Source organism: Tachypleus tridentatus, chromosome 8 (assembly GCF_004210375.1).
Source record: "Tachypleus tridentatus isolate NWPU-2018 chromosome 8, ASM421037v1, whole genome shotgun sequence".
Taxonomy (NCBI): Eukaryota; Metazoa; Arthropoda; class Merostomata; order Xiphosura; family Limulidae; genus Tachypleus; species Tachypleus tridentatus.
This window is the reverse complement of record NC_134832.1, coordinates 126133221-126146046: the sequence shown is the minus strand read 5'-3', so window position 1 is coordinate 126146046 and position 12826 is coordinate 126133221. Positions and strand designations below refer to the sequence as shown.

At 31.5% G+C, this 12826-nt stretch overlaps 2 protein-coding genes across 2 annotated transcripts in view; one reads left to right on the top strand and one right to left on the bottom strand.

The window, feature by feature from the left end:
- Positions 1 to 1160: 1160 nt before the first annotated feature.
- On the bottom strand, positions 1161 to 11113 carry LOC143224001 (uncharacterized). Its single transcript, XM_076452466.1, has 2 exons — positions 10202 to 11113; positions 1161 to 8613 (listed from the first exon to the last, which is right to left on the bottom strand). Exons 1-2 carry the CDS (start codon positions 10604 to 10606, stop codon positions 8368 to 8370), a joined length of 651 nt encoding a protein of 216 aa, XP_076308581.1. The 5' UTR covers positions 10607 to 11113; the 3' UTR covers positions 1161 to 8367.
- The window catches only part of LOC143223438 (solute carrier family 35 member D2-like protein), a 92611-nt gene continuing 83701 nt past the window's right edge, over positions 3917 to 12826 (top strand). The window contains exons 1-2 of the mRNA XM_076451428.1: positions 3917 to 4058; positions 8442 to 8576. The gene's annotated coding sequence lies outside the window, so the exon portion shown is untranslated. The remainder of the gene's footprint in view (positions 4059 to 8441; positions 8577 to 12826) is intronic.

Here is a 12826-nt window from a genome sequence, read left to right as displayed (position 1 = left end):
GAAAAATAGAAATTAATTTTAAAAGTTGTGGTTCAGTCGTCAAAACTGCAAAGAAACAAAAATTAATAATCCAAAAATTGCTGATAAAATCAAATTTAACTATATTTTTCTCACATCCACTTCACTTGTCCATTCTATTCTAGAACTATGTAAATAACAGTTCAGATCTATCTTTCGTCTCTTAAAAATCACTTTCAGAGTTTATTTATCGTTAAATACAAAGCTACAAAACAGGCTCTCTGTAGTTTATTTACCATGGGCTTCGACAATTGATTTTTAGCGTTATAAACCCTCAGACGTACTTCTGAGTCACTGAGATAGAGGCTTTTCGTATAATACCAAAAATTAAAAGTTTAGCTAGATGATGTTAATAATGAAAAAAATATCATAGAATTTAATAATTTCATGGTGTATATATATATATATATATATAAATCTTTGGTATATTGTTTTCGAATAGTTCACTAGCCTTCAGCGTTTAATTAAACCGTAAATTTTAAAGTCCTATATTACTTACGTAAATAGTTTTTCAGAAAAAAAAAATTATCTCTCATCGTGAACCCTAAATGTCGAGTTTTTATATTTGAACGAAACACTTTTCGGGTAGTGACTTGTAAGTAATAAAAGGTAGGTTTAAAGTGGTATTTTCACACACCTTCGCCACCCAGTGGTTCAGCGGTATGTCTGCGGACTCACTACGCTGAAAACCGGGTCTCGATACCCGTGATGGGCAGGGCACATATAGCCCATTGTGTAGCTTTGTGCTTAATACAAAACAACTGCATACCTTCAATTAAAAGTTAATATAGTCGAATTAAGAGAAGCGTTAAAACATCTGCAGTTTTCGTGATTTTTATCAGAAATAAGTTTTCTTTAGATAAAATTATAAATAATGATAAAAGACTGTATTCTCTAAGATATATTATTCGACTTTCACATTTTATATTTATCCAATACCCTACTTGCAATAAACCAAACAAAACTACTTGAAAATTGTATTTAAAAAAATACTGTAGCAGGGGTGGATACAGGATTTTTTGGTGGTGGGGGATGATCGACTAAGTAACAGTGACTTAAACCCGACCCCAAGTAAACTTTTCCTTGTTACTGCAACATAAATTTCATGGAATTAATTTAGAAACAAAGAAAAGAAACATATATGACTATGAACTCTCATTTATTGATTTTATTCTAAAATATCGAGTTACAAGTAATCGTACAGCACTATACTGAATCACACCACATAGTGCATGTGACAATAAACTTTCATATATTCCTAAATAACATGTTACAAGTAAACACACAGCACTTAGGCCTATAGCAGTATATTGAATCACGAACACAACATATTAACATGAACTCTTTAACACCACAGTACATATGACCATGTACTCTCATTTATTCCAAAACATTTCTGAGAGGAAGTAAGTGTCAGCCTAGTGGATTGATCTAGCCAATACTGTAAAGTCACTAGGTCTGAGGTCAATTTAGTAATGGTGAGACAGTAGCTCCTTGTTCCTGGGGGAAATCCCATTCAGCGGTCTACGTAATGAAAAACATTCTAATTGAGATGATCAGTACCTTATATTTCTGATTTCCCATTAGCCTACACAATTTTGGTATGGTCAGTGGTGGTATGCATTCCCCATCCCTCCCTGTACTGTAGCATATGTAATTCTACAAACGAAAAAGATCGGAATGGAATATTTCTATAGTTAAGCGCAAAGGACTGTCTCTGTTCTACTCACCACAGTTTGTTTGTTTGTTTTGAATTTCGCTTAAAGCTACACGAGGGCTATTTGCGCTAGCATTCCCTAATTTAGCAGTGTAAGACTAGAGGGAAGGCAGCTAGTCATCACCACCCACCGCCAACTCTTGGGCTACTCTTTTACCAACGAAAAGTGGGATTGACCGTCACATTATAACGCCCCCACGGCTGGGAGGGCGAGCATGTTTGGCGCGAACCCGCGACCCTCAGATTACGAAGCACACGCCTTAATGCGCTAGGCCATGCCAGGCATTTAGAAGTGTAAGACTAGAGGGAAGGCAGCTAGTCATCACCACCTACCGCCAACTCTTTTACCAATGAATAGTGGGATTGACCGTCCCATTATAACACCCCCCACGGTTGAAAAAGCGAGCATGTTTCGTGCAATGGGTATTCGAACCCGCGACCTTCAGATTACGAGTCAAACACCTTAATCCACATGGCCATGCCGGACCTACTTATCACGGATATCAAAACCCGATTTCTAGTGTTGTAAGTCCGCAGACATCCCGCTGTGTGGTCCTCCATTACTCTGTTTCTTTGTGCTTATTGCCAAACAATAAATTAACGTTTGTTCTGTTACATCAACATTCGTAAACTCACTTGAAAACTTGCACGTAATAACAAAGCTGCAGTGTTTTCAACAAAGTAAACATTACTACCTCTTTCTATATATATACGTGTGTGTGTGTGTGATAACCAAATATCTATCTGCTGTATCTCCTGAGAAATTAACTTTAGAAAAAAATTACCAAAATGCTTTTTTCAAGAACACATTAAGGAACTTTATTCATATTTTGCCATTTCTGAAACTGCATGTTGATATCAACATCAGTCATCGAATGTGCTGAATGGTCAGTTTTGAAAACAAGCATATTAAGAATAAAATACATATAGAATTATGATGAATCTATGTAAGTATGATAGCATTGTCTTTTGTCTCTCCACAATTTCGCAGGGTGTGAATAGCTCTTCACCAAATTTGACATAGAAGTTTTTTTGGGGGGGTATTTTTACGTTTTTATTTTATCACTACTTCGCTCCCTCTGGATGAATATTCACCAAATTTAGTATGGAGGTTCTCATTCGATCCTTGGGGAGATATATACCAAACGGATATTCCAGCTGGTATAAAATCTAAATCGATCGCTTCTACATAATAATACAAGGGAAATACAATTATGGATATTATGTGGAAAAAATAAAGCAATATTTCATTCATCAGATAATACATTGTAAAATGAAAGGTTTAATTTTACATCAAAACCACATAGATACTGTGTTTCTGTAAATTTCTAAATATTCTCTTTCATTTTAAATCATAAAGTAAATTGAGAGTGGTTTGGCTAGCGGAAAGAGTGATTGTTAAATCAAGGGCATGAACACAAGTTTAGGTTTATTTCCGTACAACGTTTTCTACAAACTTATTGTTACAAAACTGTTATTGTTCTATATAGTATATATTGTTTAAACTAAACCCCTCATAAAAGTGCTTTTTAAACGTGTTATTATCAAACTGTTATTTTTTAAAAAAGAAACCACGCATACAAATGTTACAATTCATATTATTATTTCCACCAAATATGTAAAGCAATGATATTTATAACATGTTTATAAACACACACATAAATGTAAGCTTCACAATTCATTGTGATTGCCCCAAGAATTTCAGGTAACGTGGAACCTGTTGGTATTGGAACTGAAATGTTTCAATGAAGATCGTGTATTGCCTTAATACTATAGTACAAGCAAGGAATTTTTATTCACAGTAGCACAAATTTCTTTAAAGCTGGACCTGTTACTACGTCAAAACTTAAGTGTGTTTCGGATATAAAATCTGTGTGTATGTGGGGGAGAAGTGCTCGTCACAAAGGCTTATTTCATGAAACAACACTTGAAAGTGTTTGTACGACAATAAAACCAAAATTCCTAAAGCGTGCAACAACAACTCCAATAAAGCACATACACCTCTTTAGTAAACGATGGTTGATATACAGTTGCGGCACTTAATCAGAGGGCTTCCTGCCAGTAGCCGTATCTGATGTCGAAATCACAGAGTAGAATAGAGGCAGTAACAGGTTACAAACCATAAATCTTTGGATTCACATTCAAGCAGACTAACTACGACAAGTCCATTTGACATTAATATTAAGTATAATATTCATTCGGTAGGTGATATAAGCAGAGGAAATACAAATATTCTGGAAGACAAGTCAACACCTCATTTCCTTTTCAGTATAGTATAAAAGCTCTCGCACCACAACGAACCAGTGCCTAATACACATTATAGGTAAGTACACATGTAACAGTGTTTTTTTTAATTAAAACTGTTTTATAATTAAACATCTTAGTAAGCATTGCAAAAATAGCGCTTTATTTGATATTTATAACTTAGCGAACAAACGTACTTTCCCTGTACACTATTACATCTAAAATATTTACAGATAATGCACACCAACTGAAATGAATTCTTGTACGGAAAGTTATGACAATAATAGTTTATCTTGCCTATATTTAGATAAACGATAAATTTTCTTTAACACATGTGACAAAAAGAGCTTTCCTTTTTAACTTTATTGAGCAGTAAGTTTCATAATTATTTTAACAAGCCATTTTTAACAAACAAAACTATAGTTATACAAGTGTGAATTCAGCCGATGATCGTGGAATAAGATGGTCAGTTGATTTGCTTTCACTCGAAATCTAATTTCTTTTAATCATGGCTTATAGTGTGACAGTAAACTATAGGTTCTGTTGGAAAGTTCTGAAAGTACAATATACTTTAAATATTCTTGAACTATTACAACATCATTATTTGCTGTGTCACAATCAAGTTCTGTTGGAAAGTTCAATCGGTTTAATTCACAGGTTTTAAGCAAATATTGCAGAAATACTTTATAAAATGTAAAACATTGGATGATTTTTTTCAATCACGTATTTTTCAAATTAGCTTGCTCAAACCCTAACAGTTTTCACGAGCATTAAATACAGTTTCTTACAATATTTCTATAATAATTCTGTAAAATAGCCAAGAAAGCTTAATAACTGAAGAATATGTGATAACTAGACAAAATCTTTAAAACTAAATTGCAATAAAATGGCTCAACAACAGTACATGTACAATATATATACCCGACTGAAAGTGTGTAATTCATAGATTCAATATTTATTGTACTCCTCATTCATTTACCAAAATAACATGAAATATCACACAATAACAAACATCAATAATATCTAACATCAAAAACAAGTTGTATTAAATGTAAATTGTACAAATATTAATTAATCTAATAATTTAGTCAAGGGTTAAAAAACTGACCTCTGATCCACTGTTAATTACTTTTTGTGGGAAAATTAGTTTAAAATCACTATTTAAAAAACTGTTAAATGTAATTCTTATACAGAAAACAAAATAATAACAATATTTTTGGAATGTTTTGAAAAAACACCAGTGTGTATATTTTCAAATATTCATCAGCCAAGATAAATCAAAATTTATCAAAACTGAGAAATCAGATAAAGTAACTGTACACAAATGATACCAGGATGAGCCCTAACTGTATTTATTTGAAACAAGAGCAATAAATGTGCTCAGCTTGTTTAAGAAAATTCAATAAAAATTATTAATTTCTCAAACTAACTTAATCATTTCATTTTCAAAGTTCATTTTTGAAACATTCAGCATCAACAAAATAATTTTCAACCTCAAGGCACTTAATATTTAATTATGGAATATGAGGTAATACCACTTAATTGTTTTCAGAAAAACTTTTCGACACATTCAACAACCAAAAATAGTCAATTACCTGAAATTCTACCAAATTAAACTCTATGTAATAATTCTGAATAATACTAATTTTGAAATATTACAAGCTTGATTTTTGTAAGTTTTATTATAACTAACTGATTCAATATGCATGAAACACATGAGATAGCATGGTAGAGTCAGATCCAAATGCCAAACTGCCCTGTGTCATTTTCTGGGAAGCCTTAAGGGTAAATACTAGGTTCAGTACAAGTCAACCCAGTGGTTAGCCAATTATGAGTGTACACAATGCAGAGGGAAGACACATGCAGAATTAGATCTGTTATTTCCCTATGTCACTATTCAGGGAACCTAAAAGTAAATGACATTTAATAAAAAAATTGGTCCATCAGTTCATCAGTTAGAAGTAACACAGAAAAAGCTTTTTTTTTTCTTTTATCAATCTTAGATACGTAAATATAAATTATTCACCTTTCACATAAACAAATTTTAACAACCACATGAAGGAATATGATCAAACAAGTGTGGATAACAGTTTGACTACACTGTAGGATCTTACAAAAACAAAATATTAAAATTAAAACACCACCTACATAATGGCTCAATTTTTGTAGCAAAATGATATATATTATTATTATTATTATTATTACCCAATATAAGTACTACTTCATAAATATTCTGAAACAAATAACACTGGAAGACAATAACAACATTTAACTAATTACATGAAAAAAAAAAATCGAACTACTGTTAACCCAAATGGCACATTATGAACTAAACACAAAATAAGCCAAAAAATGCATTGTTACATATTTCAAAAAATTTAAAAGTTGCAAAGAATAAAGGTAACTCCTTTTCTACAAATAATAAAATGAAAAATTGTCAAACTGTTAATAGTGTTATTAATACATATAAATTTTTATTAGATTACCCAAGTACCAAATCTCCAATTATAATAGTTCAGACATGAAATCTCGAAATTAAAAAAAATATATATACATTTAATTATATGCACATATTGAATTGTGTACCCTCATTGAAATCATGTTACATGATTTTTCCAAGCATGTTTAAAGAGATGCAAGGTTGTTCAAAAATTTCAAATCAAAGAATAAGTACATCACAACCAGTAATGTTCTCCAGCACCCATATGTAGTAAAATACTCCTGAAAACAATTTAAATACTTGTAAGAATTTACATCTACATGTATACTACAATGTGGTTTTTATTATTAAGATAAATTGAATATTTGTGTACAGACTATTGAGGAACTAAAGTTATTAATTAGGAAAAACAACAAATAAAGTACTCAACCAGAAAGAATTATTAAATTGCTTCACGGTTTCTGAGCTTATCACATGATTACACTGTCTCTTCTTTTTTGGTATGGTATTTTAAAATAATATAACTAAGAATACAGGCCTATAAACAGTTAAAAATTACCTTTTCAGAAATACAAGAGTTGAAATATTTGGAACTTGTACCTTTATAGTTTTTTTTTAAACTTAAGAGTTCTTTCAGGACTAGTAGCACCTTCTTTTACATTAAAAAAATATTAAGCACTTATGTTTCACAATTCTGAATACATCATTAGTACAATAGATGTAGTAGGAAAAATATGTGTCATTTCAAGCAAAGTCATTCATGTGACTGATGTTTCACATAATTTCACATGCATCCAGAAATTAATGTAAACTATTATATTCTCAGTACATATAAAATAAGCTTGTTGGGTGTCCTAAACTTGTATACGTGTCCAATATATTCAATTATAAAATTCCAACAGAAACCTACAGCAAGTTCAAAATCAGTATATAAACTTCATGCAATAATTTGTACAGTTAAAGGTTTAAATCAGTTTCAATAAACATAAATAAAATAAAAATAAAAATTGTGCATGTAACAACTTGTACCATCCAAACTTTAAATATTTTGAAAACATATTTACAACATTAAAGGAAGTAATGTTTAATTTTGTTGCTAATTAATGAACAAAACTTTTCAAAATATTAAGTATGACATGAACTTTTCATCAATTTTATTCTAAATATAAAAATCACAAACTACCAGTCTTAATTTTCTCTGATAACCATTTTCTAAATTAAAAACTAGAGTAAATTTCAAATTATGGTATTTTTTTTTTAAAGTAAAAACAAGATAAAATGTAAAGAACAAACTAATCAGTGTCATAATAGCAGGTATTGAACCTGACGAACAAATTACACATTCTAAATGTTCAAAACTCCTAGCTATATATACAGAAAGTGAGAGAATGCACAAGATTGGATATAACTCATAAGTAATCTTACAAGTAAGCTGATTATTTCTCAAGAGCAACAATACATATTAAGTATAGTGCACATAATCATTTTGATAGGTATCTAATGATATACTAGTCTTTCTTTGTTTTAAAACTATTTTACAAGTGTAAGTGAATATACACATACATCATACAGTCCTCAACTAGATGTTGCCACACTAAAAGTAACAGTGTCCCTACACTCATGATCAGACTTAAAAACAAAGTAACTTTCACACACAAGAGAGAGAAAATCTTCAAGAGATTAAACAGCAAATTAGAGGAAGACAAAGTTTAGAGTAGAGTTTTCCAAGATCAGAATAAATTTTATACCAAAAATAATTCTTATCTTTTAAAAAAAAAATTATATTTACTGATAAAGCTATACAACAGATTTATATAACATTACACAACCAACTATTTTATGTTCCCACATTTATACATGCTAGCATATTCTCAAGAATATTCTACATAAAAAGTACTTAAACTCTTTTTCCAGGACATCCTAACAAATTCCACGTATGTAAAAATCATCACAACTGTTGAATCTGATTGTACTTTTCTTTCATGTCCATCTGGTTATTTCTTGGATCCTTCTTTTTTTTAGAAGTTAACAATTTGCGCATTTCCAAGGCACTCATGTTGAGGTTCAAATCATTCTGACTGGGCTTGCTTGAATGAGGAGGACCTGGAGCTGAGTCGGTGTTCCCATGGTTCACGTTGATGTTGTCTGTATTTTGAGGTAGGTTTGAGGATGTTGACTCTGCCAGAGCTTTGTTCTAGTAATAAAAATACACAAAAAATTATACACTAATATCATAAATGTACATGTAGAAATTCTAGGTTCTTACCAAAAGTTTTTGACTTTCAGACTTTTTGATAATTTGCTGTACAAGACCTGAATTAGTTGGGTTATTCTAGAATTAGCAGACGTTCATTAAATTAACAGCTTAAAACCCATTTTCTAGATGTAGTAAAATAAATAAGTAAATTCTAAGATTTATTTTGAAAATTGTAATTTAGTAAGGTGTGACTAGGTTTGTGAAAGAAAGACTTCAGAGTAGTTATGTGGGTAAAGTGCCATCAGAGACACTGGTCTAAGAGATTTTAAGTATTAACATAAATACTAGAAATTACTGAAAGAAGTAAGTTAAGATGCTATGGAAATATGTAGGTATCCAAAGAAGCTCACAAACTGGGAACCACAAGGAAGAAAACCAACTGGAAGACCCCACATAAGGTGGGTGGAAAGAATAAAAGATGCTCTTGAAAATATGAACATCAACTGAAAAAGTTGAAGAGCATGCAACATTTGAAGATATAACAGTGTGGAGAAGGTTGATAGGTATCACAACTGATGAGCCTTAGTCAGAACTGACATTGGTGAAATGAGATGGACTATAGTAATGTCCCTTTCACTTAAAACACCAAGATCAATTTTGGACTTCTTATTGCATGACAAATATTCATATGGCAAAAATGGTAGATAGAAACATTACTAGTATAGTATATACTTTAAGATATATGGGCTAAAAAGTCAGGCTCAGAGGCTTGAACTTTGTTGCAGAATAAAATAACTAGACAACTTAATTACATAGATATTATAAAATAAATTGTCCATGTAACTAATAGTTGGAGAGCAAAATGGTAAGGTTGGATGTAGGAAATTAAATATCATAGGACACATTTGCATTTAAGCATTATTGTGGCATGGTTTGTTCAAAGGTGTAGGATGTGCTGTTGGTTAAAATTAATTGAAAAAGTTTGTTCAGTAATTATGAATATGTGAATGACAACATTAGGAAACACACTGAATTACTGGAAATGGTTCAGAGAAGGGTTATTGGAATGGTGTCCAAGATGGAGGGGTTTTCATACAAGAGGCTGAAATCTCTCAAAAGAAGAGTTAAAGGGGATATAATTGAGGTGTTTAATAACACAGCATATGTGTGTGTGTGTGTGTGTGTGTGTGTGTGTGTGTGTGTGTATATATATATATATATATATATATATGCACTATTGTATTTTAACAAGCATATATTCTTATGAGAGAACATAATATTCAACCACTCAACTGCATATTACATCAAAGCCTTCAGTTTCTTTCACATCATAGTTTACTAATTCACATTAAATATTTATTCAATATGATATACAGTGACTAACAAATTTTTCATTTATCTGTACGACATTTGGAGAAGACTTATTTTTTTCCTTAAAACAATTTTGTTCAGTAAAAACTACGTGTAAAATTACTATATTTTTCTTTATATACGTATATACAAACACTTACAGAAGACACTGGTTCTTCTTTTGATGAACTATTTATATTCATCGCTGGTGACTTTTCAACTATGTCCCTTTCTATTTCACTTTCGTTGAAACTTGTTTCTTTACAGGCCTCTTTGTTGGGGTTTTTAAAAAGATGACGTTGCTCTGTCCACTTTTAACTACTCCGTTATTTTCTTTGTACCACTTATCAGCTTCTGGATCTATAACCAATAAACTGGTTTCGTTTGGAATGCATTTTATTCTTTCAACAACTTGCTTGTGGTTTTCATTTGCAACATTTACCCCATTTACCTCAATAATTCTATCCCCTTCTCTTAGACCACCAAGCTCAGCGGGACTAGCTGCATCAATCTTGCCAATGTATTGGCCACGTCTTGACTTCTCTGAATGCAAATTAAAACCATAACCTTCAAAATCTGGCCATTTAATAATATGACATAATCTTGGTGCTGGCGCATCGGGTGGAAGTTCCGAGGACATATTTCCTATCCCCGCTAACTGCGAGATGGGTTAGTTTTTCTCGTCAATTTCTCGTAGCCTTTGGTGCTACGGTCTGTAGCGTGTAATATTTGTAGATTTTAACGCTAAAACAGTACTAGTAATTACTACTTAGTTCTACTACGTCAATTAATTATTAATAAAGTGGGTAACAATAGTATTACAAACTTACTAGTGTCACTACTATTTGTTTAGCAAAAATTACTAAAATTTTTTAAAAAGGTAAATTGATGCTTCGTAAAACTAAAAGATTGATCGAAACTTCTATAATTTTATAATTATGTAGAACAAATTAGCAAATGTTGTTCTTCCTGCCTTACAAAACACTTGATCGATTTAGGTAACAAACTTTCATTAAAATTCTATTAAATATCACAAAATATTTAAATATAAACAGAATATATCGGTTAAATATCAGTTTTGAGCTATCAATACAGTTTAACACTACAACCCAAAGCGTAGCACTCACACAAACAAATTCTTATCGCTATATACCTATAACTTGTAAGTCACCTCTGATACGGTTTCTTACTGGTACGTCAGAAACGATGTCTTATCAAAGAGGGCGCTCAAATATGAAGTAATATCCGATGATATAATTTTTACTTTAAGTGGGTTCTCGACATCATGAATTTTTATTGTTCTTGTAACGAGACATCGTTTGTTAGCACACATAAGCATGCAATAAATCCATTCATTTTAAACGCTTTTGAAGTAGTTTAGCCGAAAGTGAAAAAGATGGAAGTGTGATAGCAGAAATTAATCCTCAAGTAAGGAAATAGAAATTCGTTAGTATTAAATCAAATTATCCATGTGTATTTTTCATATACCACATAAATCGTTACAATGGTTTTGTAAGCTTATAATAAAGTTAACACCTATATTTTTGTACACAAAATAATAATTTAGGGACATAAATCTAATAAGACAGTATATATATATACACACACACTCAAGTGTATTTTAACAAGCATATGTTCTTATGAGAAAACATAATATTCAACCACTCAACTGTATTACTTCAAAGTCTTCAGTTTTTTTCACATCATAGCTTACTGATTCACATCATATATTTATTCAACCAGTTCTAAAAACACTGCTTTACAATAAGTAACAGTGTTGTTCTGTACCAGTGCACCTCATAATCTTTCAATATGTACTAGTGAGACCTTTGCTACAGCTAGTGGCTACTGACTTTCTTCTGACCAAATTACGATAGACTGGATGTTACGGAAGAAGTAGATCTCTACTTCTGTCTTGTCAATGTCACTCGCACGATGAAATTAGTCATATCCGTTTCTGGATTTGATATTGGTTTTCTCAGTATGGATGTAGTGTGAAAGTTAACTGTCATTTTTTCCTGTGCAGCAGGAAATCTGATGTTCCACAAGAAAGCCATTCAACGACAGTCATATCAAATCCAGATACAGTTGACTGCATGAGTATATATATAGCAAATGAAATAACAGTACCTCTGTGTATGCAAGTAATGTTCCATGGTTTACTACATATCTAGTCCAATATTACCATGTAATATGATTATTATAGTAATACATAAAATTTGACACGATTGAATTTCACACAAAACTACACAAGGGTAGTCTGCGGTAGCCATATCTAATTTAGCAGTGTAAGACTGACCCACCGACAACTCTTGGGCTACTCTTTCATCAATGAATAGTCACATTATAACGCCCTCACGGCTGAAAAGGCGAGCATGTTTGGTGTAACGGGCAACTCTCACAGTAGGTATTCTTTGTTAGGATCATTTTATGTATTTCATTGTTAAAGAGTTTTCTTCAAGTAGTGCGTTAAGTATGATGTTCGATTTTAATTTAAAATTACATCACTTTCATTTTATTATCACCCCATTTATTATGTTACGTATGTTAGGTATTGCTGATTCAAAGAACCGGAAATTTGAATTTGAATTTAGAAGGCAATTAAATGTTAATATGTATCAAATATATGAGATTTGCCAACAAGCTTTGGTTCATATCATGTAACATAAAAAGAAAACCAAGGAAAGGAAAATAAGCATATTTTACTCTTAGTGAGACTTTTGCGGCTGCACCAATTATGACAGATATTTTATATCAGGCTTGTGTTTGGTTGTTTTGAGAGCTATGCATGCAGCACTAGTTTCATCAGCAAGTCTATTCCTATAATTACACTTTACAAAGTTTATCACTGAAAATAATG

Bases quoted from the DNA above. Each gene is read 5' to 3' on its own strand.
- LOC143224001 (XM_076452466.1), bottom strand. From the start codon at position 10,606: ATGTCCTCGGAACTTCCACCCGATGCGCCAGCACCAAGATTATGTCAT. The intron at 8,614-10,201 runs TAGAAAGGGACA...TTTTATTACTAG, and splicing joins AAGTTTCAACGAAAGTGAAA to AACAAAGCTCTGGCAGAGTC.